Source organism: Prionailurus bengalensis, chromosome E3 (genome assembly GCF_016509475.1).
Source record: "Prionailurus bengalensis isolate Pbe53 chromosome E3, Fcat_Pben_1.1_paternal_pri, whole genome shotgun sequence".
Lineage (NCBI taxonomy): Eukaryota > Metazoa > Chordata > Mammalia > Carnivora > Felidae > Prionailurus > Prionailurus bengalensis.
In genome coordinates this window covers 8,269,382-8,291,645 of record NC_057357.1, presented here as the reverse complement: position 1 = coordinate 8,291,645, position 22,264 = coordinate 8,269,382, and the positions used below count along the sequence as shown (strand labels likewise).

The following is a 22,264-nucleotide window of genomic DNA, read 5'->3' as shown; positions in this document are numbered from 1 at the left end:
GCCCGCTGCAGGCCCTGCGTCACGTGATGAGCCAGGCCCCGGGTCACGTGTCGGGGGGGTCCGGGCGGCGGGCTTTGGGGCTCCTCGCCGGGCGCGCGGGGCGGGCGCCTGGCCGTGCGGGTCGCGGGGGACCGGAGCCGCGGAGGGGGCGGGGGCGGCGGCGGCGGCGGCGGCGGCGGCGGCGGAGGGGGCGGCCCCGCGGCCCAGCGTCCGCGTCACGTGGTGCGAGGCGGGCAGCCATCTTGCTACAAACACAAACAGAGAGGAGCGGCCGCCGCGGGAGCGCCAGCGCCCCCTCCCCCGCCGCCGCTGCCGCCGTCGCCGCCGCCCCCCGGCCCGCCGCGCGCCGCCAACGCCCCGGGACCGGAGCCTCGCGCCGCCCGCCCGCCGCGGTAAGCGCTCGGCGGCTCCGCGGACCCCGGCCCGCCGCCGGGCCCGGGGCAGGCCCGCCCCCGACGCCGAGGCGGCCGCGCCGAGCCTGCGAGAGCCAGAGCGAGAGCGCGGGCCGCCGGCACGGACCCTCCCGCGCCTCTGCCCAGGCCGCCGCCGCCGCCGCAGCCGCCCGGTGCGTCCGCACTCCCGCCGGCCCTTCCCCGGCACGGCCCCGAGGGAGGCCGGGCCCCTCCCGGGGGGCGGCCGCCCTCGCCCCGCGCACCTGGCGCCCCCTCCCTGAAGGGCACGCCGTCCTCCCGGGCGGCCCGCCTCCTTCCCACCCCCGCGCTCCTAACGGTCGCCCTCGGGCCCCTCGGCAGCCCTGTCCGGCCCCCTCCCGTCCATCCGCATCCTCCGCCGGGCCCGCCCGGGGCCCCCCGACCCTAATGCCCGGCGGTCCCCGGAGACTTCCCCGGCGTGCCTCCGGGCTCATAATTAGCTGGGCCCAGCGGCTCTGAAAGTCCAGGCGTTCCGTGACTTTGGCCAACGTGGAAGCCTTTCCTCTTAACCAAAGCACCTCCACTGGGTCTTCACCTAAATCTCCTTTCCACGAGCGACATTAGTGCTTGGTCATTGGGGTCTCCTTGCTCCCTGTTGCCTGACCGTTTTCAACACCTAAGTCTTTCCTGTCTCCAGGCCAGGCTCTTCCCAGCCCAGCGCCTCTGATGCAGCAGCTCCCCGGCCACGGCCCCTCACACTTTGGCTTTTTTTTCCCCCCTCCTTCTTCTTCCTTCCTAAGTTAACTTAAAAGCAACCCTCATCTCGCATTTCTTACCCCGCCGTTACTAGAATTCCCAGTAAGCTCCCAGGTCTGGTCCTTCATAGGGCCCCGGCCCTGGGAGATGCTAAGTCAATTGTTGTTGGCCCATTCTTTCCTCCACCCGCCCCAGTCTCACTGCCCTCTCCTTATTGCTGCTTGCCCCAAGATCAACCTCCACACAATCTCTCCACTGCTCCTCTGAGCTGGCAGTTAGTTGCACCTTAGCCCTCCACCCCCCGCCTCTGCATCTGAAGCCCTATGGGCACCGACAGGGTAGTCCCCTTTGCCACTCATGATGTGGGAGTTCGCTCTCCAGGTCCTTCATCTGTACTGTTCCCTGTGTGTCTCAGGCCACCCACCCTCACTCAGCTCCAGTCTTAGTTTCTAGTTGTTGGTCTGGTGTGTAATTGGGAAGGATCGAGACGGATCTGGATTTTGTGTTGCTGCCTTGGTCTGGGGACCCAGGGCCTTAGGAGATCTATATGGTGATTACAGTCAAGTGAGTTGTGTTCCTAGACCTCTGGCCTGGCTTTTTAAGCCAGGGGACAGATTAGTATTGTTGCCGTTTGAGAAATTAAAGGACTGTAGTTTGTTGTTTGTGGTTGGAGTTAGGGGTAGAAAGAGTAGTCTCAATTTAAACAGCAAGGGAGAAGAGATTGCTACGTGAAAGATTTATAAAACTAAAGGAAATTTAAAACGGCCTGAAACTCACAAAGTACTCAGGGTGCTTCTGCTGCTAGTGCATCCCTTCTCCAGTCTCGAACAGAGTGTCTGGGGACATGGGGTCCCCTGTGGGGCCAGCTGCATCCTTCCTTCCTTGTTTTCCCTGGCTAGGTCCCAAGACTGGGCAAGTGGGTAGAAGGGATCAAATGAGGTAAAGTGTGAAAGCACTTTGAAAACTTAACTGGTAAACGTGCCAAGGGGCGTTATTTGTCATGATGGCTCAGAGAGGAGAGAGCTGGGATCGCTCACCAGGTGGGGGGAACATGGGCTTGCACCCCTTTCTGAACTTTCTCGGTTACCCTCCCGGGATTGGAGGATCTTTGCATCCTGAGAAAGGGCAGAGTCACTTCCCAACAGGTTTGGGACTGGGCGGTTGTTGGTTGCTCAGATGTCGGGGAATTTGGGACTCCACTTCTGTTAATAGTGGTACCTTTCTGTGCCAAGGCACATAGCTCTGGAATGGGGCTAATTTTAGGGTTGATGGAATGAGGAAATAACGTTAACTTAGCGTGTGCTAGGACTGCCCATTCTTGGGATCTTTTTCTTCTCAGAGTTCTGAACCCCAGAGAACAGGCTTCCCTCCTGTTCCTGCAAGCCTGTTGTGAACACCCTGGACCAGTATATCTTTTCCCCTCAACTCCAGCAGGGGGCAGCCTTTTAATAGCAATAAATCTAAAGCTCGGAGGGAGAGGGTATACCAAGGCCTCAGAAAGAAGATGGGGCAGAGGGATGGAGGGAGCCGGGCAGGCAGATGAGGCAGGCAGGTGCTGAAGGTAGGGGTGGCGGGTAAGCGGGAAAGAGCCTGGAGGAGACGCTTAGATCAAGAAGCCAGGAAAGGGTGCTGCCCCCAGTCCTGTCTGCTGTCTGTCCCGGCCCTTTCCTTCACTGGAAAGGGATCCAAACAGGTGGCTTCGAGAGTTTGTGATAGAGAAACTTTGCACAATTTTTTTAATCTCTTCTTAAGGATTTCCCTCCTGGCAGGGTTTCAGATTTCTCTCAAGGGACAGTATAATTAGGAAAAGATTTCCCTGCTTTTAGGGGAGACTGAACTGGAATAAATTTGGTTTCTCCTGTCTTCTGTTCTTCCCCGTAAACACAGAGCAGGCTTTACCTGCGCTTGTGATATGGAGGAGGCGTCCTCAGCCCGGGCACTGTCGCCGCATTGGGCCCACTAATTTCTTGTTGTGGGGGCTGTCATGCGCCTTGTTGGAGGCCAGTAGCGCCTTTCAAGTCACGCCTACCAAAACCGTATCCAGATACTGCCACATGTGCCCTGGAGCGCAGGTGCCCCCAGTTGAGAACCCCTGGCTCACAGGACACAGAAGCACGCCTGGTCGGAAGGTGGGAACCACCGGCAGCTCGTGTGCTGCTTCGTAGTGCTTCCTTTGGTCTGAAGGACGACCCGACAGCCACCGGCTGCTGGACCAGGTCCCCCTGTGGCCAGGCCAGCCCGGAGACGTGACTTTCCTCCAGCCGCTCCTCTGCTTCCTCCGCCCTGACTGCCTTTCCTTGCTTCTGCAGTTTCCCTGCTTCTCACACCGGGAACCACTTTTCCTCAGTTTGCCAGTCTGCGACCAGGACAGAAAGGTGAAGGCCGGAAGAGGAGAGCTGCCTTTGCCACTCCCTGGAAGGGAGGGAGGGTGAGTTGTCCCTGTTGTCTCACAGCGGCCTTCCATGAGGATGGGGCTCTTCTGGAAAGAATCGCAAGGGGCTCAGAACAGCCTCTCCTGAGGTTTGTTTGCAGGAATGTGGGGTGTTTTCTTTGGAGTGAGGAGGACCTCGGTATGTAATAGGTATTCCCAAATGTCTCTTTTTTTCCCCCTAAACCTTTTTTTTTTTTTCTCCTGCCGGGGTGGGGGTGGTAAAACAGGCCATTTAACCATTTTTGAGTGTACGATTCTGCAAGGTTAAGTACGTTCACGTTGTTGTGCAACTGTCCCCACTGTCCCATCTTCAGAACTCTTTCGTTGGTCCCATTTTGGCTGAAACTTCTTACCTATTAAACACTTCCCAGCCCTGTCCCGTATTGTTCTATGTGTTTCTAAATTTGGCTGCTCAAGGAATCTCAAACAAGAGGAATCCTGTGGTGTTTGCTCTTTTGTGACTGGGCTGTTTCATTTAGCATAGTGTCTTCAAGGTTGATTGGGCAGATTAGGTAAGGGCTGTAGCGTGGAAAGAAGGAACCTTACGCTGTTGTCCTGGGAGGCCTGTGTGAATCCAGTGAAAGGAAGAGCTTTTCAAATGTTTTTATTTATTTTTGAGAGAGGCAGAGTGTGAGTAGGGGAGGGGCAGAGAGAGAGAGAGAGAGAGACAGGATCCGAAGCAGGCTCCAGGCTCTGAGCTGTCAGCACAGAGCCCGATGAGAGGCTCGAACCCACGAACAACGAGATCGTGACCAGAGCCGAAGTCAGACGCTTAATGGACTAAGCCACCCAGGTGCCCCTTTTCAACACCATGTGTCTCCTGAGAGCCACATGTGCCGTGGTGTGCTCTGTCGCCAGGAATGTCCAGTTGGGACTGTTGCAGAAGAGATGGTCATGCCAGGGACAAGTCCACCCTGTTCTAGACAACCTCCAAAGCTGGGTTTCCTCCTAGGACACCAGGATTTTGGAAGCGGGTCCCACTTCTGTCATGGTGTTCCACTTTGTCTTCCCGTCTGCAGCTGTGAGAGCTATTGCCCCTTGACCCCTCTGGAAGAAACCCTTCTGCCTTTCTTCGCAGAATCGTGGAGTCTTGGACTTGATGGAAACCGTGGAGGCACTCTGGTCCGGCTTCCTCCCCAGCCAGTGAGGGAAGCCCTTGTGCAGCTCCCTGAGACCTCACCCACCCATCCTTGCTCAGAACCGCCAGGGATGCGCTGCCCCCTGAGAGCCTCTCCTGCTGTTCCTTAGGAGGACAGGTCGCTGCCACTGCCACTACTTCTGTCAACCTCATTTTTACTTTATGGTGAGAGGGGCTTTTGCCTAGTTTGTAGCATAATGTTCCCTTTTTGGTTCTTAGTAGTTGTGATGGGGCTCTTCCCGATCCCTGGAAAAGTGTGGATTCCTGTTGGGTAAACCAGGCCAAGGGGGCACTGGCTGGACTCTCCTGCCTGTGGCCTTCCGTTTGCCCTGTCTTTGGCCCTGGGGTAGGGGCTCCTCACCGCCGCTCCCATTCCACTGGCTTTCCCCCCAAACGGAATCCCTGGATTCTAGCCGCCAAACAGGCAGCCCTGAGAGTTTTCAGGAGGGAGGTAATTTTGCTCCTAGGTTGCATTTGTGATTCTTTCCATAACTGATGTTTTTTTGTCTCTAGGGTATTTGTGGCTCTGATGTTTTGTTTGTTGGTTTCCTTGCTTGCTTGTGTTTTACCTTTGTTCTGAGTGCCCCCCATGCCTCAACCAGCCCCTTCCCAAATACCACGCCACCCTGTGAGGGCGCTTAGGCCTGGAGAGGTACCTGGCGCGCTCTGCCACAATGCCAGCGCCTCTGTTAGCTCTGCTGGGTCAATTAACTGGTCTTGAGGCCTGGGGGGGGGGGGGGGGACAGAGATGAGAAAGAGCAGGGTCCGTGGCTCCCTGCGCCAGATAACTAGAAGCCTCCCGCAGCTGTGGATCTCCCCATGTTGTGGGCCAGAGGAGGGCCAGAGGTGGGGAGACCCACCGGCCCATTAGTTTAACCCCAGTTTTATTTTCTTGCCTTTTGGTAAGGATCTTTCCCTGATGTGAAGCTCCCTCCCTGGACACCACTGTAGTCAGGTCAGCGTCCTGTAGCTTGGAGACCTTGGTTCATTCCAGCACAGGCCCCTGCCTGAAGAGAGCCCCGGCCCGGCCCTACCTGCTTCCTGGGGCAAGGCTGCCAAGTAAGTCTGGGGTAGAGGGAGGTACCCTTTGCTGAAGCTGGAAAGGGCTCCAGCTGCCCTGTTTTCCTTCCTTCCCCCAGGTCTTCCCCCGTCGCGACAGTTCACTTAACTCATGGTGTGAGTGGCACGTGGCTGGCTTAGGTGAGTCCTTTCAGAGTTCATTAGGCGGGATTCCATTTCTTCTCTTCTTGTGCTTCTCTAGGTGTGTGATGTGTTGTCTCTGAGGCCTAGTGTCCCCGTGTCTCCACAGGTGTTTGGAGAGTGAACGCCAGGTCCCCCCCCTTGTCCCTTCAGCCCCTCGGACCTTGAGGATACACCTGGCTCCACAATGGCAGCAGAGACCCTCAATTTTGGGCCTGAGTGGTGAGTCACACATGCTTTGGATGGCTCAGAGAAACCAGGAAGAAGAGGACTGCCCGGATTCCTGTTTCTCTCCTTTCCTGTGTCCCTTTTCTAGGCTGAGGGCCCTTTCCAGCGGTGGCAGTGTGGCCTCTCCACCCCCGTCCCCTGCCATGCCCAAATACAAGCTGGCTGACTATCGCTACGGGCGAGAAGAGATGCTGGCTCTCTACGTCAAGGAGAACAAGGTGGGGCTAGGCGAGAGTGTGGGGTGTGTGGCCCTGTTGCCCATTTGGTCTCGGCCAGTGGAGGGGGTCCAGGAGCACGTGGGACCTCCGCTCTGCCCCGGTTGACAGGTACCCGATGAGCTGCAGGACAAGGAGTTTGCTGCGGTGCTGCAGGAGGAGCCACTGCAGCCCCTGGCGCTGGAGCCTTTGACTGAGGAGGAGCAGGTGGGCCTGGGCCGGAGCCTTGCAGGGCAGGGTGCTGGGTCTCCATCTTGGAGAGAGGGGCCAAAGCTGGGAAGACAGGTGGTGGAGGTTGTGGTTCTGGGCGGGGTGGGGGGGGGGGCGGCGGGTGCCTGGGTCCTCACTCCCACCCCTGGCTCCCTCCTCAGAGAAACTTCTCCCTGTCAGTGAACAGTGTGGCTGTGCTGAGGCTGATGGGGAAGGGGGCCGGCCCCCCCCTAGGTGGCGCCTCCCGCGGCAGGGGCAGCACTCGGAGCCGAGGTAGAGGGGGTGACCACGTGTTCCGGGGGCGGGCTGAGGTGGGGCCCATGGTTTTGAGGGTGCAGAGAGATGATCGGGCAGGCTTCCCACGTGCATCTCCTCCTTTCTCCAGGCCGAGGCCGTGGTGACAGTTGCTTTTACCAAAGAAGCATCGAAGAAGGCGAAGGGGCCTTTGGTCGAAACCCCCGGGAGATCCAGCGTAGCCAGAGTTGGGATGACAGGTGCTAGCAGCATCATGGCAGAGCAGAGAAGCCCTGTGGCGGGTTCTGGTGTCGTGTGGAGGGGTTCCTTCCGCACCTTTGACATTAGAGAGCAGCAGGGGATTCGCTGAATAAGCCTTGGTCACAAGTCTTCCTCTTTGCCTCCCAACTCCCTGCTGCCTTCCTCTCTTCCCATTTGTCCTGTGACCTCCTGTTCTAATGTGTCCCCTTGGGTTCCCTCCCAAGACTGACTTTTCTCTAACCACCCCCCCACCCCCCCCCGAGCCCTCCCTCTCCCCACCCTTCTCAGGGCAGAAGGGACAAGTTGTGCAGAGATGCTGCAGGTTGGGGAGGGGAAGCTGTCCTGGTTTGACCAACACCTTTTCCCTCCGCAGAGGCGAGAGAAGGTTTGAGAAGTCGGCCAGGAGGGATGGAGGTATGGAGAGTGGCAAGGGCGATGGCCGGGTCCTGAGGGTCCCTGAGAGGTGGGGGGAGGACTGAAATGGGTGACCACATGAAGGGAAGGTGTTTCCTGAGGGAGGTGGTGGGAGCAGGAGGGCCTGGAGCTGGGCTCCTCCTTTACCACGAGATGTGTAGTAAGAGTCTTCCAGGAGCCGTGGCTGCCCTTCCACTGACTGTGTCTTCCCCTGTCTCCAAGCGCGATCCGGGTTTGAGGAGGGAGGGGCTGGCCCGAGGAAGGAACATGCCCGCTCAGATAGCGAGAACTGGCGTTCTCTCCGAGAGGAGCAAGAGGAAGAGGAGGAAGGCAGTTGGAGACTTGGGGCAGGACCCCGGCGAGATGGCGACCGCTGGCGCTCAGCCAGCCCTGGTGAGGTTGGGGCCGGATGGGTGTTGTGGGGGGCATTGGTGGCAAGAGCTTCCTGAGGGTGTGTTCCCGCAGCCAGGTGGAGGGAACAGAAAGTTTCCTGGAGTGGAGCGGGTGGGAGGGCAGACTTGGAGATGCCGGTTCCCGGTGGGGGCGCGGGGGGTGGGGGTCCCCAGTGGGCAGCAGAAGAGCAAAAGCCAGCTTGCCCAGGATACTGATTCTCCTTTTCTTGACTTTTTCTGCCCAGATAGCGGTCCCCGCTCTGCTGGCTGGCGGGAACATGGGGACCGGCGTCGCAAGTTTGAATTTGATATTCGAGGGGATCGAGGAGGGTGTGGTGAAGAGGAAGGGCGGGGTGGGGGAGGCAGCGCTCACCTGCGGAGGTGCCGAGGGCCTGACGGCTTTGAGGAGGACAAGGATGGGCTCCCCGAATGGTGCCTGGATGACGAGGATGAGGAGATGGGCACCTTTGATGCCTCTGGGGCCTTTCTGCCTCTCAAGGTATCGTGAGGGGGCAAGGGGAAGGTCTGTGCTGGCGGGTGGTGGGACCTACCCCAGCAGGGGCCTCTCCCACTCATCCTCTGCCCCTCGTCCCCACCGGGTTCCGTAACCCCGTGCAGAAGGGCCCCAAGGAGCCTATTCCTGAGGAGCAGGAGCTCGACTTCCAGGGCCTGGAGGAAGAGGAGGAAGAACCTTCTGAAGCGCTAGATGAGGCGGGCCCTGAGGCGGGTGAGCCCGAGGAGCAGGGTGGGGTGGGGAGGAGAGGAGACGGGCAGGCAGAAGGCCCTCACCAGGCTAGGCACCAGCTGTCCACCCGCCTTCAGGAGAAGGTGGCCTGTGAGAAGAGCGGGTGTCGTCAGGCGGGAGGAACGCAGTGGGGCTGTCTGAAAGGCAGGGTGCCAGGCGAAACCCCGATGTAATCAAGATGACCTGTGAAAATTCCTTGGAGGACTTCAGGAATGTGGTGCCAAGAGCGGTGTTGCGTGTACAGCCCTAGGCGGTGACCCGGACACGCTCCCGACGTGTCTGGTGTCGCAAAGTGGGGTTTGTGGTGCTGATTGGTTGGATGTTAGCGGGGTCGACCAAAGCTAGGTGGGAGGATTCAGTGTCCAGAGGCCTAGATTCTGGCCACAGATGGAGGATTTATGCCAAGTCATCTTTAAGGCCTTCCAGCTGGTTGGTTTTGAATTCTGGTAATTGCTCTTCTCTTTCAGGAGGGAAGGAGCTGACCCCGCTGCCTCCCCAGGAGGAAGACTCCAGCTCCCCACCCCCACTGCCCACCTTGGGCCCGCTCTGGGGAACTAACGGGGAAGGCGACGATGCTACAGAGAAAGACCTGCCGGCGACTGAAGGTAGCCTGGGGTTGACCGGGGTGGGGGACGCTCCCCTTCCTTGGAGGGGGCGGGAAGAGAGCTAGAATCACAGCCCTCTCCGCTGGAATGAGGGTGGATTGGGGTGGGGGGGTGTTTCCTTCCTGTCTCGGGATCTTCTGTTGCACTTCCTTTTTTCGCTCCTAGACGATATGAGGGGGATGCAGCTGAGTCCCGGGGTGGGCTCACCCCCTGGTCCACCCGGAGATCTGGAGGATGATGAAGGCCTGAAGCACCTGCAGCAGGTGTGGGAGAAGCCTAAGAAGGTTCTAGGGATCCTCCACTACAGAGGACAGGGGGCCGTTGTTCCATCTGTCGCCACCCAGTTCCTACTTTCCCCGTCTGTCTGCCTTGTGATCTGACCTCCCGGCTCCACCCTGACCTCAGCCTCGGCCTCGTCTTGGTGTTGCCTTCTTGGGCCGTTGAGCCTTCCCTCTCTCCCTGGTCTCCCAGGAGGCAGAGAAGCTGGTGGCCTCCCTGCAGGACAGCTCCCTGGAGGAAGAGCAGTTTACGGCTGCCATGCAGGCCCAGGGTCTGCGCCACTCAGCAGCTGCCACTGCCCTCCCTCTCAGCCACGGTGCGGCCCGGAAGTGGTTCTACAAGGACCCACAGGGGGAGATCCAAGGTGCTCGTGGGGAGTGGGAGCCATGCAGTGGGAGCTCGGGGGGCGGGGGTGGGTGGGCAGGAGGACGACCTCATTCTCGTTCAGGGCTTCTCGGGCGTAGCTTTCTGACCGAAGTCCCCTTTCCCTTGGTCCAGGCCCCTTTACAACACAGGAGATGGCAGAGTGGTTCCAGGCGGGCTATTTTTCCATGGCACTGCTTGTGAAGCGGGGCTGTGATGAGGGCTTCCAGCCACTGGGTGAGGTGATCAAGATGTGGGGTCGCGTGCCCTTTGCCCCGGGACCCTCACCACCCCCACTGCTGGTGAGCACGTCCACCTGGAGAGGAGCAGGGCGGGGAAGCGGGAGCCAGACGGATGGCGGCGGGTGGTGCGGAGCGAGACCAGGTCAGAGGCACAGAAGCGCTCTGGCCCCCACTCAGGGCAACATGGACCAGGAGCGGCTGAAGAAGCAGCAGGAGCTGGCGGCCGCGGCCTTGTACCAGCAGCTGCAGCACCAGCAGTTTCTACAGCTGGTCGGCAGGTACGGGGGCCTTGAAGGCCTTGTGGGTCAGGCCGGGCGCCGGCTGTGTGGCCTCTCCCCGCTCGACACCAGTCTCCGTGTCTGCAGCCGGCAGCTCCCGCAGTGTGCGCTCCGGGAAAAGGCCGCTCTGGGGGACCTGACGCCGCCCCAGCAGCAGCTCACTGCGTTCCTACAGCAGCTCCAAGCTCTCAAACCGCCCAGGTCCGGGGCCAGTCTGTGCAGGGGGGGAGGTGGGCAGAGCCGAGAGGGACTCCGGTCCTGAGAATCCTCGCTCTGTTCCTCAGAGGCGGGGACCAGAACCTGCTCCCGACCATGAACCGGTCCTTGTCGGTGCCGGATTCGGGCCCCCTCTGGGACATACATACCTCAGCCTCATCACAGTCAGGTGTGTGGCCAGCCTGTCCCCTGCCCCCCCTTTCTGAACCCCAGTGCCCCAATCCCGGGGGAGCGGGCCAGGGGCTCTGTGTCTGCTCCCACCCTCTTGCGCTCTAGCCCGGCGGCACTCTGAGCTTCTTCCTGCAGCTGCTTTGCTTCCTGCAGGCGGTGAGGCCAGTCTTTGGGACATACCAATTAACTCTTCGACTCAGGGTCCAATTCTAGAACAACTCCAGCTGCAACACAAAGTGAGTGGGCTTCAGGGGGCTGGGGTCCTGGGGTGGCAGGGGCCAGACCGACGCAGGGGAAGGCTGGGTGCCCCCACTCCGCCGTCTGAGCTGGCTTCCTGTGCCAGTTCCAAGAGCGCAGAGAAGTGGAGCTCAGGGCAAAGCGGGAGGAGGAGGAGCGCAAGCGGCGGGAGGAGAAGCGCCGGCAGCAGCAGCAGCAGGAGGAGCAGAAGCGGCGGCAGGAAGAAGAGGAGCTGTTTCGGCGCAAGCAGGTGGGTGCCCAGCTGGGCCTCCCCCGCTGCGCTGGGGCCCGGGGCCGGCCACGCGCTCTCCCCGCGTCTTCCCGTGTCTCACCGCGTCTCCTCGTCGCGTCTCCCCGCTCCAGGTGCGGCAGCAGGAGCTCCTGCTGAAGCTGCTGCAGCAGCAGCAGGCAGCGGCCGCCGTCCCGGCGTCCCCCGCACCCAGCTCCCCGCCACCGTTGTGGGCCGGCCTGGCCAAGCAGGGGCTGTCCATGAAGACGCTGCTGGAGCTGCAGCTGGAGGGCGAGCGGCAGCTGCATAAGCAGCCCCCACCTCGGGAGCCGTCGCGGGCCCAGGCCCCCAACCACCGTGTGGTGAGCAGGCGGGCCGGCCCTTCCCCCACCGATCGATCAGCCGGTCTTGAGCCCTCAGGAACCCCCCCTTCCAGTTATAGTTCCCAGGGTGACCGGGGGTGGGGGGAGCGGGGGGAGGGATGGTTGAGCCCAAGGTACAGACCTGACTCTGAAGGCTCTCGCTTCTGGGCGGCCCTCACCTTGCCGCGCTCTGCCACCTAAACGAGCCCCCGTCCCCACCTAGCTGTTTGGAGTGTGTGTGTCTGTGTTTGGGTCACCCTGACTTCTGCCATCTGTAGCAGCTCGGGGGCCTGGGTGCTGCTCCTCTGAACCAGTGGGTGTCTGAGGCTGGGCCACTGTGGGGCGGGCCCGACAAGAGTGGGGGCAGCAGCGGTGGCCTGGGGCTCTGGGAGGACACCCTCAAGAGCAGCGGGAGCCTGGCCCGCAGCCTGGGCCTGAAGAACAGCCGGAGCAGCCCCTCTCTCAGGTGGGTGCCGGGGTCTGTCTGTGCGGCGGGGCGGGGGAGGGGGAGACCCTGACCTGCGTCAGCAGATTTCATGCCTCCGGTTCGTCCCCGTCCTGCTCAGTGACTCGTACAGCCACCTGTCAGGCCGGCCTGTGCGCAAAAAGACAGAGGAGGAAGAGAAGCTGCTGAAGCTGCTCCAGGGCATCCCCAGGCCCCAGGACGGCTTCACCCAGTGGTGTGAGCAGATGCTGCACACATTGAGCACCACAGGCAGCCTGGACGGTATGGGCAGCAGCCCCTGAGGGTGCTGGGCTGGCCCGGGGCTTCCCGACCTGCATCAGGTGGGCCCTGACAGCCCGCCTCTCCTGCCCCTTAGTGCCCATGGCTGTAGCGATCCTCAAGGAGGTAGAATCCCCCTACGATGTCCACGATTATATCCGGTCCTGCTTGGGGGACACGCTGGAAGCCAAAGAATTTGCCAAACAGTTCCTGGAGCGGAGGGCCAAACAGAAAGCCAGCCAGCAGCGGCAGCAGGTGAGGCTCCGTTGGCTCCCCTGGCAGGTGGGATGAGGTGGGATAAGATCGCCCCACACTGCGCTGACCCAGCTTCCTTCTGCGCCCTGCAGGAGGCTTGGCTGAGCGGCGGCTCCCTGCAGACAGCCTTTCAGACCAACCACAGCACCAAACTTGGCCCTGGGGAGGGCAGCAAGGCCAAGAGGCGGGCTCTGATGCTGCACTCGGATCCCAGCATCTTGGGTAAGTTTGGGGGTGCGGCCATGAAGAAGGCTTCTTACTCGTATGGGGCGGGGGCCTGGGGAGAGCTCAAACCCAGCTTCTCCCCGGCTTCAGGGTACTCCCTGCACGGACCTTCTGGTGAGATCGAGAGCGTGGATGACTACTGACCAGCCCGTCCCACCAGCCCCTGGGCTGTAGGCCAGGGGCAGCAGCAGCGGCTTGGACCCTTGGGTCCCCAGCCTGCAGGCTCCCCACGGGAGCATAGGAGGAAGCAGGGGCAGGGTCCCCAGCACTTGTTACAAACCACACGATGCACCTTAACTCACCCACCACGAGGCACTTTACAGATTGGGGGGGAAGGGTTTTTGGTTTTTTTGTTTTTTGGGGTTTTTTTTTGTTTTTTCTTTTTTTAAAAAGCATTTTAAACCGCATTGAAGAAAACTGTTAGGAGAGACAAAAAAAATTGTTAAAAACTAGACTCTAAGCACCCCTTCCCCCTGTAGGGACAGTGAGGGTGACAATGGAAGGTCCACAGAGGTCTTTTGGGGTTTTTTTTTGTGTATGTGTGTGTGTGTGTGTGTGTGTGTGTTTTGTTTTTTGTTTTTGTTTTTTAAGAAAAAAGAAAATGGAAAAAAAAAAAGGTTAGGAGATTTAAGGAAAAAAACACACTGTTATTTTGGGGCAGTGGGGACACAAGGCCCCATGGACCTGTCCTGCCTGGCCCCCAAGGCTGCACTTACCCTCCCTGCCCCGCAGAGTGGGCCATTGGGGTAACTGGAAGCTGGGGTGCCAGCAGTTTGCACAGCGAGGCCCCCTCAGCCCCGCCGGCCGGACCCGCTGTGAACGGCTCCCTTTGTTGCTGTGACCGTGGCAGAGGTGTCCGTGGTGGGGGCCAAAGTAGCCCCTTGGCTTTGCTGCTTTAGGGGAAAGTTGCACAAATGGGCCGGGCCGCCTCAGCTCTCTAGGCTGCCATCCTGTGCTGGCTGACGGTGGGGAGGGGGAGAGGGCCAGCCGGTGCCAATCTCTTCTGGCCGTCAGGGTGACGGAACTTCCACTCTGGCCCTGGTGAGGGGCTTCCCCCACTGCTGCCATTTGGGGGGACGGCCTGGGTGTGAAGCTGAAAGCCTCAGCTCCCTGCCTTGCCACATGAATGTATTCTTTGGGCCACAAGCCCCTGCTGCGCCTTCTGCCTCAACCCCGTGCGAGGTGGGAGTAGAGCAGTTCCTCCGGGAGCTGGAGAGAGAGGCACCACTTACTGACTGTTTTCTCCTGTGAAAGGGGCAAGAGGAGGGCCTAGGAGGCCAAGGGAGTGGGCAGCATGGGGCTTCGGGTTGCAGTGTGGGGGCTGTCAGAATGGAGCTCCCCCTGCCTGCAGCCAGCTGTGTGGGAAGTGGACCACCCAGCCCTGCTCTGAACCCCCCCCCCCCCATTGACCAAATGGGAGAGGAGCCGGTGGCCTCTCCCCCTCCCTGCTCCCCTGATGCGTTTTTAATGTTGGGTAAGGTGTGGGGGTCAAGAATAGAAGTGTTGTCTCTCCTGGGTCAGGGGAAGGCCACCCTTCTGTTGCTCACCAACTTCTCATTCCCAATCACCTGCCTGGGTTTGTCTCCATTTGTGTGTGTTTTTCTTTTCTTTTCTTTTCTTTTTAACAGTTTGTTGTATCTTTTGGGTTTCTCATCTAACTTCTCCCATTGACCTCATTGCTCAGAGTGCAGTATTAGGGCAGGAATCTGCCACTGCCTCCCCTCCATGAATGTATTTGTCCATCCTGCCCTGGGGAAATGGGGAGTGGCCCATTTTCTTTCCCCATCCATTCTTAGACCACATTTTTTTTGTTCTTTTTTTGTTTTGTTTTGTTTTGTTTTGCACCAAAGTGGCAACTGGGTCAGTGTTGGGGGATAAAGCTGGCCTCGGGGGTGGAGGGGCACCCTCCACCTGCTTCTCCCTGGTTTCAACAGTGTTAGCGTCCGTGAAAAGACAATATTCTCTCTAAAGCAATAAGGGGGTGATGGGCCAGGGGGAAATGTCTTGCTGCTGCTGGCCCCCCAGCTCCCCCCTTCCTCACGCCAGTATTTGGCGGCATTAGAGGTGTCGGGGGAGTACTGTTGTGACTGAATGTAACCGCCCCCACCCCTGCCGCAGCCAATGCAGGGGAGGGGGGTGACACTCTTCCCTGTTTCTTCCTTCCCCTTCCCCCCAGCTAAAGAGACTTTGAACTTAGGGGGCCCTTGAGCCTGGAGAGGCCTTAACCCTGTGAGGAAGTGTAGGGGGGGCCCTCTCCCACCCCCATCCCCTTCTGAGAGTGGTCAATGTTTACAAGCCCCTGAGCCCCCCAGCCCAGGGACTCCACCCCCATTGCTGTCCTTTCCCACCCGTCTTCCTGGGCCCCAGCTGCTCTCCCACCCTCCTGGGTTGGGGTGGGTGCAGGGGCTGTTCTGTATCCCCTTGTCTGCCTTGGACCCACAATCTCCCCCACCCTCACCCTGTGTGACTCCCCTCTCTTCTACCTGCCCCTGTAAATATTCCCCTTCCCCCAATAAAACTTGGTGTGTGTTCTCCCCTCTTGATTCTGTGTCTTGTCTTGGGGAAAGGGGCATTGTGCTCGGAAAGACAGCTCTGAGCTAGGAACTGAGCTGTGGGCCGGGGCAGCTGTGGTCAGCCAGCCAGAGTCTGAGGGCTGTGTGTGTGTGTGTGTGTGGGGGGGGGGGGGGGAGCACCCGTGGCCCTGCTGGGCAGGTCCTCCTGCTTGACTTCCTCTTGGGCTGAAGAAGGAGTGGGAGTTTCTCTCTGGTCCTTACTTACAAAGGCCCAAACCCCTGCCCACCCACCCCCCCTTGTCTGCCCTGGGGACAGAGATCTGCACTGAGAAAGACACAAGGGTAGAGACCAGGTACAGAGTTGGAATTGGTTCCTTTATGGAAAAACTGAAAATATAATAAAAATTAAAATAAAACCAGTTTTAAAAAAGCCAGCCCCTGGAGTTTCTACCTCCTGCCTCTGGCCCTCCAGAGGGATGAGGCCCCAACCCCAGGGCAGCAAAAGGATGAGGGCTTTCTGCCCCTCCTCTCCCCCCATTCTATCCCATCTTCATCTCCACAGTGGGGGCCCCCGGGAGGAACCAAACCTGGGTAGGGGAGCAGGGACCCAAGGCCCGGTGGCCCAGGGAGGGGGGCTTGGTGTGCACCCAGCCCCAAAGCTCCCGGTCTGTAGTGTGGGCATGGGCAGGGCCCCTCCTGGCCTGGGCTCAGTGGGGTGGCAGCTGTTAGTTCCAGATCTTGAGGAAGGAGTCCCAGGAGCCTGTGGCCACAGCCATGCCATCATCAGTGACCCCAAGGCAGCTCACGCGGTTGTCGTGGCCAGCAAGGACACCTGTGTGGAAAGAACATCAGAACCCCCACCGGCTGGCGGCCCCGGCCCCCGCCCGTCCCCAGCGCACCTGCACGATCACCCTTCATGGCGTCCCAGATGTTGCAGTTGAAGTCGTCGTAGCCAGCGAGCAGCAGCCGGCCGCTGCGGGAGAAGGCAACAGAGGTGATGCCGCAGATGATGTTGTCGTGGGAGTACATGAGGAGCTCCTGGTCGGCCCGCAGGTCAAAGAGGCGGCACGTGGCATCATCAGAGCCCGTGGTGAAGGCATAGCCATTGGGGAAGAACTGCAGGACATGGGACCAGAGTGGGATGAGGGCACAGCAAGGCCAGGAGCCTGGCAGAGACAGGCCGGCCCAGCTCTGTCCAGAACTTACAGCCACGGCATTGATGTCTGATTCGTGGCCAATGAAGGTCTGTCGGCACATAGAATCCCGAACGTCCCACAGCTTGATGGAGGCGTCACAGGCACCTGACACAAAGGTGCGGCCATCAGGGGCCAGAGACAGGGACATCACATCTCCACTGTGTCCGGCAAAACCCACCGTCTGCTGTCCTGTCTCGATGTCCCAAAGGGCACTGGAGAGATGATAGGAAGAAGGAAGGGGTCAGAGAGAGGTCCCTGCCCCCCTTCCCCTTCAAGTGAGCCCAGCCCTGACAGAGCTTCCACCAAGGAAGGGGCATGGGGGGGGGGGGGGGCTGGGGTTGGGGGGGAGCCACTGGGTCACAGGAAAGGGAGGCAGAGTGTTCAGAAGCCCCTCACCCTCTCAGGGCATGTATTACATGCTAAGCACCAAGGCAGGGGCCCCCCAGTGAGCCCTGACTACCTAGCCCTGGCAGGGCCTCACCAGGTCGTGTCCCCAGAGCTGGTGATGATTTGGTTGTCATCCAGGAAGCGGCAGCACGACAGGTACCCTGGGGAAAGGGGCTGGTCAGCCGGGTCTCTAAGGGAGGGCAGCACAGCCCCTCCCCCCGCAACAGCACCCAAGCCCTGCCAGGTCCCTCTCACCAGTGTGGCCAGGCAGCTCCCGGCTGACCCTGACATTGCCCTCACGGGTCTTGAGGCTGTAGATGGAGCAGATGTTGTCCAACCCCCCACAGGCCACAAAGTTCCCTGAGGGCGCGTAGGCACAGGTCATGACCCAGGAGGAGCGCAGAGGGATGGCATGGACCTAGAGAGGAGGAGCAGTGCCCAAGGTCAGAGCCAGCCAGGGCCTGCAGCCCAGCCCCATCCAGCCTCGGGCACCACCTCTACCTTGTTGGTGGTATAGCTGTCCCAGATGATGAGCTTCCCGTCCTGGGAGGCGCTGACCAGCAGCCTTTTAAAAAGTGGCAGGGAAGAGGCAGAGGAGTCAGGGTAGGAAGCTCCTTTCGGAGGCAGGACACGTCTCCCCCTTCACCCATTTGGTGGGAGGCCCTCTGAGACTACTCCCAGCAGCAGCCCAGGAGTCCCTGTTCATTCGGTCCTATTTCCAATCCCCCAGGACTGTCTGGGAGCCATGGCCTCCCCAAATATGTCCACAACATGGGGATCCTGTTCATCCCACCAGATCAGCAAGGTTGCAACCCTCACCCCACTCTGCCTGCTATATTCAGCCCAGGGCAACACAAAAGCTCGGCACACAGCCCCAACCACTCGCACACCACACCTTGAATCTGTCCCCCAGTGCATGGCATAGATTTTTGCCAGGTGCCCGCGGAGGGTCCTCCGCGTCCTCATCTGAATTCTCCCCACTGGGTCCAGCCCAGCTGTGATCTGGAGGTAGAAGCAGAATGGGCTCAGGGAGGTTCAAGGTGGTGTGGCCCACCAAGCAGTATGCCTCTAACACTTGCTCCTTCCCTAAACCCCAAGTCCAGCCCTGGATTCATCTCACCTGGGTCAGTGTTGAATCCCCACATGCTTTTCGGGCATCCTGTAAGAGATGGATGGCAGAACCATCAGAGAGACAGGAGAGGCGAGGAGGAGACAGGGAAAGAGGTGACAGGGGAGTGGAGAGGAGACAGCGAGCTACTAGGATAGCCACACACACACAAATCCCTCCCCCCACCCAGTACGTGCAGGCCACCTGGCCCTGCCTGCTCAGCCTCCCCAGCCCAGCGGCCAGGCCCTCACCCGGATCTGGTTCCGGAGCTGCTCAGCCTCCTGTCTCAGTTGCTCCAGCTCACTCATGGCGCCGGGCCCGTGGGGCGGGGTTGGGGGCGGCTGGGGGCCGCGGGACGGGGGCTGGGGGAGACAGCTCCTCGCCGCTGGCCCGAGGCCTGGGGGATGCAGGGCTGACGTCAGGCCCAAGGCCGCCGGAGAAGAAGGGGGGGAAAAGGCGGGGTTGAAGCCCGGCCCGGAAGGGGTAAGCGCCGGTCGGAGGGGGGAGGGGACAGCAGCGGCGGCCGCGGTCCCCCAGGCTGAATTGGGGTCTCTGGCACAGAAGGGATGTTGCCCAGGAAAAGCTGACTTCCCCAATCTTCCGCCCCCCGGAAACGGAGCGGGAAGTGCAAGAGGAAGCGCAGGGGAAACCCCTCCCTCGGACAGCAGCTCGGGCGGGACACCCGCGGCAGGAACTGAAGGGGGGGGACGGAGGAGGGGGGGCGGGGAGAGTCCCTTAGAAAACAAACCTGGCGTCCTCCCGGGCCGCACAGACACCGCCCTCCTAGCACCTAATTTTAAAAGGGGCGGTGCCTCTTTAAATTCACCCCCACACGCCGCACACCCTCCACACACACCCCAGCTTCGACTGGGGTGGGGGAGACCAGAGGGGGAAGCTGGGCTGTTCGTGGGGTTGCCTAGGCAACCGTCACCCGGACTGAGAGCACCTCATTGGTGAAGTGCCCCCACCCTAGCCCTGTTGCCAAGGCAACCGCATCCACGGCAGAGACCTGTAGGGTGGGTGACCCCACCCCCGGCCCCATCGCCCCCGCCCGACCCAGCCTCCCGCCCCGACCCAGAACCGGCCAGGGTGGCTGTTTACAGGATTTGGGAAAGCCGATTGGCGCTAATAGGTTCGGGACGGCTCACCCCGGATAATCCCCGGGCCGGCTGCGCCCCATTAGCCGCCCCCGGCGGGCGGAGGCGAAGGTGGAGGGGAAGGCAGCCCCTAGTCGCTGCTCCCTCCAGCGCCGAGGCCGCCCGCCCCGGCGCGCCCGCAGTAAGCCCGTGGGAGCCGTTCTCGAGTAATTAGTGCTCCGAGGAGAGGTCCCCGGCCCCGAGGCGCGGAGCTGCTCTCTCCCAGGCGCGGGCGGCCGGGAGAGCTGGCAGCCCCAAGCGGCCCGGCCTCGCGCCCTCGGCACCCCAGAAGCCCAGTCCCTGGGCTCCGCGCCGGGGCCCCAGGGGCTAGGCTGGCTCCGCTCCAGGGCCCGGAGTCCTGCCCCACTCCTTGGACACCTGTGTGATCAGGCCATGCACACTGCACTCTGCCGACCCAGGCGTCCCCCACCCAGCTCCCACTTCCCCCAGGCCCTGGGCGTTCCTCTTTCCCCCTGACATTTCCCCTCTGTCAGTTCAGCTTTTTACGCTCGCGCCGGGGGATGCCCCTCCAAAAAAGCAGGGAGTGGGGGGGGGGGGCGCAGAGTCTCCCACTCCACCGCCCCAGCTCAGGACAAAGCCTCTTCCTTCTAGCCGCCAGCAGCCCAGGCCGGGCGGCAACGCCAGAAGCTGGGGGCAGAAGGAAGCAGGCCAGGAAGAAGCCGCTGGGGGCGGGGGCGACGCTCCCAGCCCTCAGTCCCCATCACTCGCCGGAGCCCCCTCGGCTCTCCCCGGATTCTGGGCATACAGTAGCCGGGGCCCCAAGGAGAAATAGGGGTGCCACCGCCTCCGCGGGTCTGGCGGGGCGAAGGGGAGGGGACATGGGAGGGTCCCGGATCTGGCAGCTGGAAGGCGCGGGCCGGTGCCGCGCTGCAAAGCGCAGTGGGCCTGGCCCTTCGGCCCCCACGACCTCCATTTTGCCCAAAAGAAAGCTAGGCGTGGGGTGAGGGCGCCCAGGAGCTGGGCTTGAGGTTAGGGCTAGTAGAGGGAGCACGGTGCCGAGGTCTCCGGTCTAGGGTAATATGGCCAGAAAACACCGACAGAACCCAAGGGTTCTGAGGGTAGGGTGGAGGCGAAGGGAAGGGTGGCCTCGCGGCCTTGCCTGCCTCTCTGAAGATTCTGGAGTTTTGCAAGGCGAATACCGCCAGAGGTGCAAAGAGGACACGAGGGGTGCTACCCAGGGGCAAACGAGAGGGCGGTGATGGGGGGGAAAGGGGGCGGGACGGGGCCTACAGAAAGCCCGGAATTTGGCCCCCAAACTTCTCAGGGAGCAAGAGGCAGGAGGGGCTGCGACAGGGTCTGGGGTCAGGCAAAACGCCTCGGACGGTGCAAGGAGCGCGTGCATTACTGGGAACAAGGGTCCCCCCCACCCCAGTTCCCCTTCCGGGTTTGGGAGCGACGGAGCCAGAGGAAGGGAGGGGAGGTCTAGGGTGCTACGTCCGCTCCCGAGAGGCCAGACCAGGAGACAGAAGGAAGAGAGGTTCCCCCACGGAAATTTGGGGCTGGGGGAGAGAAGGACTCCTTTTGCCAGCGGAGGTACCTGTGGCGGTGGGACTCTGCGAAGGGTCGCTAGAGCAGCGCGGGAGGTCCTGTCTTCCTCCGCGGCGGAGGCGGCAGCGGCGGCGACGCGGATGGATTCCCTCAGTCACCCCAACTCAACCGTCCAGCGCTGCTCTCCCCAGAGCGGAGGGATCCCGCCCGCCAGTGACGCGGCCGTCGCCGCCGCGCCCAGGGCCCGGCTGGGCGAGACCAATTCCTTAGTGGGGGGAGGCCAGAAGGCAAAAGACCACTTAAGGGGCAAGAACTAACCCCGTCACAACAAAGATATCACACCACACTATTTCGACGCAAAACGGACCAAAAAGAATGCATCGTTTTCTGAAAAGGAGCAGAACATCCCCCCTGGGACTGGAAGAGATGGTATCGGCCCGGGGGGTGGGGGGAGAAAACGCTCTCTGGTCACGTGACCCACCCTCCCGGATTGGGCGGCTCCAGAATGGGTAGGGGAGCTTGACGCCCCAGTTCTGAGTTCGGCACGCCCCTGCTCCAGTGAGACCACGCCCCTCCAAGGGCCAGGACAGAGCTCGAGAGATCCCTCCCCGCGCGGGACGGAGCAGTCGGCCTTGAGGCTGCAGAGGGACGCTTCTGAAAGTCCCCGAGGAATGGTGCGGGACCCTGAACCTGAGAATGATGAGAGGAGCCATCCATGCCCAGGAAGTTCCCCAGCGTTGCCCCCTGGGCTTTTGTAGAACTCTACCGGGCTGCATGACACTGTAATAACAACTCCTATTTTTTGAGGTCCATACTTATTTAGTCCTCACGACAGTGCTGCGAATTTAAGTACTGGCATTGTCCCCATTTTATAGTAGTGGAAACAGATTCCTAGGGCTGCAGAGTTGAGATATGAACCAGGGTGGCTTTAGCGACTTAACGTGCAGGGATACCAATACTAACCTCTTGAGTAACCCTCCAGTGGACCCTCCCTGTAAAGGAATGAGAATGAACGTGTTGCCTTCCTGTCTGCCCTGCAAGTCACGATGGACTGTTATGAGAGTCTGACGGATTGTGGACATGCTTTGGAAGGTACAAGTCACCGAATAGCCTTCATTGAGTCCTCATCCAATTGAAAAGTGAAAGTATCAAAACAGACACTTCTTATAGGCATTACAAAAAGTTTTCACAGCACACTATTTTTAAGAAAATAAGAAAACAAAGTCAGTCTTATGCACAAATCCCATGTATGTGCCCTCACCAGTTCAAGGATATATTAGCAGTAGATGATAGATGTCAATTAGGCATTAGCATTTGGAGGGGACCTTACAGATAATTTCCTTCAGTTTCCTCTCAGTCTACAGATGGACAAAGTGACTTCCCCAAAGTCACTTAAAAAACTGGTAGCCCAGAGGCACCTTGGTGGCTAAGTCGGTTAGTTCGGCTCAGGTCATGATCTCATGGTTCATGAGTTCAAGCGCCACATCAGACTCACTGCTGTCAGTACAGAGCCCACTTCAGATCCTCTCTCTCTCTTTCTCTGCCCCTCCCCCACTTGTGCTCTCTCAAAAATAAATAAAACGTTAAGAAAGAAAAGGAAGGAAGGAAGAAAAAAACTGGCCGCCTAGGACTAG

At 60.3% G+C, this 22,264-nt stretch overlaps 2 protein-coding genes across 8 annotated transcripts; one reads left to right on the top strand and one right to left on the bottom strand.

Moving 5' to 3' along the window:
* Positions 1 to 224: 224 nt before the first annotated feature.
* GIGYF1 (GRB10 interacting GYF protein 1) lies at positions 225 to 15,324 on the top strand. Of its 6 annotated transcripts, none has more exons than XM_043559724.1 (29): positions 225 to 392; positions 3,437 to 3,555; positions 4,637 to 4,861; positions 5,604 to 5,755; positions 5,836 to 5,896; positions 6,006 to 6,118; positions 6,213 to 6,342; positions 6,451 to 6,546; positions 6,711 to 6,822; positions 6,935 to 7,043; positions 7,418 to 7,458; positions 7,681 to 7,851; positions 8,096 to 8,349; positions 8,469 to 8,577; positions 9,063 to 9,200; positions 9,366 to 9,463; positions 9,672 to 9,843; positions 9,978 to 10,144; positions 10,262 to 10,362; positions 10,450 to 10,563; positions 10,647 to 10,747; positions 10,903 to 10,985; positions 11,093 to 11,236; positions 11,350 to 11,577; positions 11,856 to 12,043; positions 12,144 to 12,304; positions 12,399 to 12,556; positions 12,649 to 12,778; positions 12,872 to 15,324. In XM_043559724.1, exons 6-29 carry the CDS (start codon positions 6,084 to 6,086, stop codon positions 12,922 to 12,924), a joined length of 3,093 nt encoding a protein of 1,030 aa, XP_043415659.1. In that variant the 5' UTR covers positions 225 to 392; positions 3,437 to 3,555; positions 4,637 to 4,861; positions 5,604 to 5,755; positions 5,836 to 5,896; positions 6,006 to 6,083; the 3' UTR covers positions 12,925 to 15,324. The 6 variants fall into 6 exon arrangements, with proteins under 6 accessions (XP_043415659.1, XP_043415661.1, XP_043415658.1 ...); XM_043559726.1 differs by having other exon boundaries at positions 227 to 392; positions 11,859 to 12,043; XM_043559723.1 differs by having other exon boundaries at positions 232 to 392; positions 10,262 to 10,563; positions 11,859 to 12,043.
* A 324-nt stretch (positions 15,325 to 15,648) lies between these two features.
* Positions 15,649 to 20,841, bottom strand: GNB2 (G protein subunit beta 2). Of its 2 annotated transcripts, XM_043559729.1 has the most exons (10): positions 20,680 to 20,840; positions 18,237 to 18,382; positions 17,998 to 18,036; positions 17,773 to 17,879; positions 17,379 to 17,442; positions 17,133 to 17,295; positions 16,972 to 17,038; positions 16,501 to 16,702; positions 16,194 to 16,410; positions 15,649 to 16,126 (listed from the first exon to the last, which is right to left on the bottom strand). In XM_043559729.1, the coding sequence occupies exons 2-10, from the start codon at positions 18,291 to 18,293 to the stop codon at positions 16,020 to 16,022; spliced, it is 1,023 nt and encodes a 340-aa protein (XP_043415664.1). In that variant the 5' UTR covers positions 18,294 to 18,382; positions 20,680 to 20,840; the 3' UTR covers positions 15,649 to 16,019. The 2 variants fall into 2 exon arrangements, with proteins under 2 accessions (XP_043415664.1, XP_043415663.1); XM_043559728.1 differs by having other exon boundaries at positions 16,194 to 16,702; positions 20,680 to 20,841.
* Positions 20,842 to 22,264: the final 1,423 nt, after the last annotated feature.

What these genes read in the sequence shown, in the direction of transcription:
- GIGYF1 (XM_043559721.1), top strand. Translation starts at nt 6,084, where the DNA reads ATGGCAGCAGAGACCCTCAATTTTGGGCCTGAGTG. An exon ending in CCCACAGGGGGAGATCCAAG is followed by an intron (nt 9,844 to 9,977) that starts GTGCTCGTGGGG and finishes CCCTTGGTCCAG; the next exon opens with GCCCCTTTACAACACAGGAG. An exon ending in AGGCCCCCAACCACCGTGTG is followed by an intron (nt 11,578 to 11,858) that starts GTGAGCAGGCGG and finishes CATCTGTAGCAG; the next exon opens with CTCGGGGGCCTGGGTGCTGC.
- GNB2 (XM_043559728.1), bottom strand. Translation starts at nt 18,293, where the DNA reads ATGAGTGAGCTGGAGCAACTGAGACAGGAGGCTGAGCAGCTCCGGAAC. An exon ending in GGGATTCAACACTGACCCAG is followed by an intron (nt 17,880 to 17,997) that starts GTGAGATGAATC and finishes TTCTACCTCCAG; the next exon opens with ATCACAGCTGGGCTGGACCC. An exon ending in AGCTCTGGGGACACGACCTG is followed by an intron (nt 16,703 to 16,971) that starts GTGAGGCCCTGC and finishes TCATCTCTCCAG; the next exon opens with TGCCCTTTGGGACATCGAGA.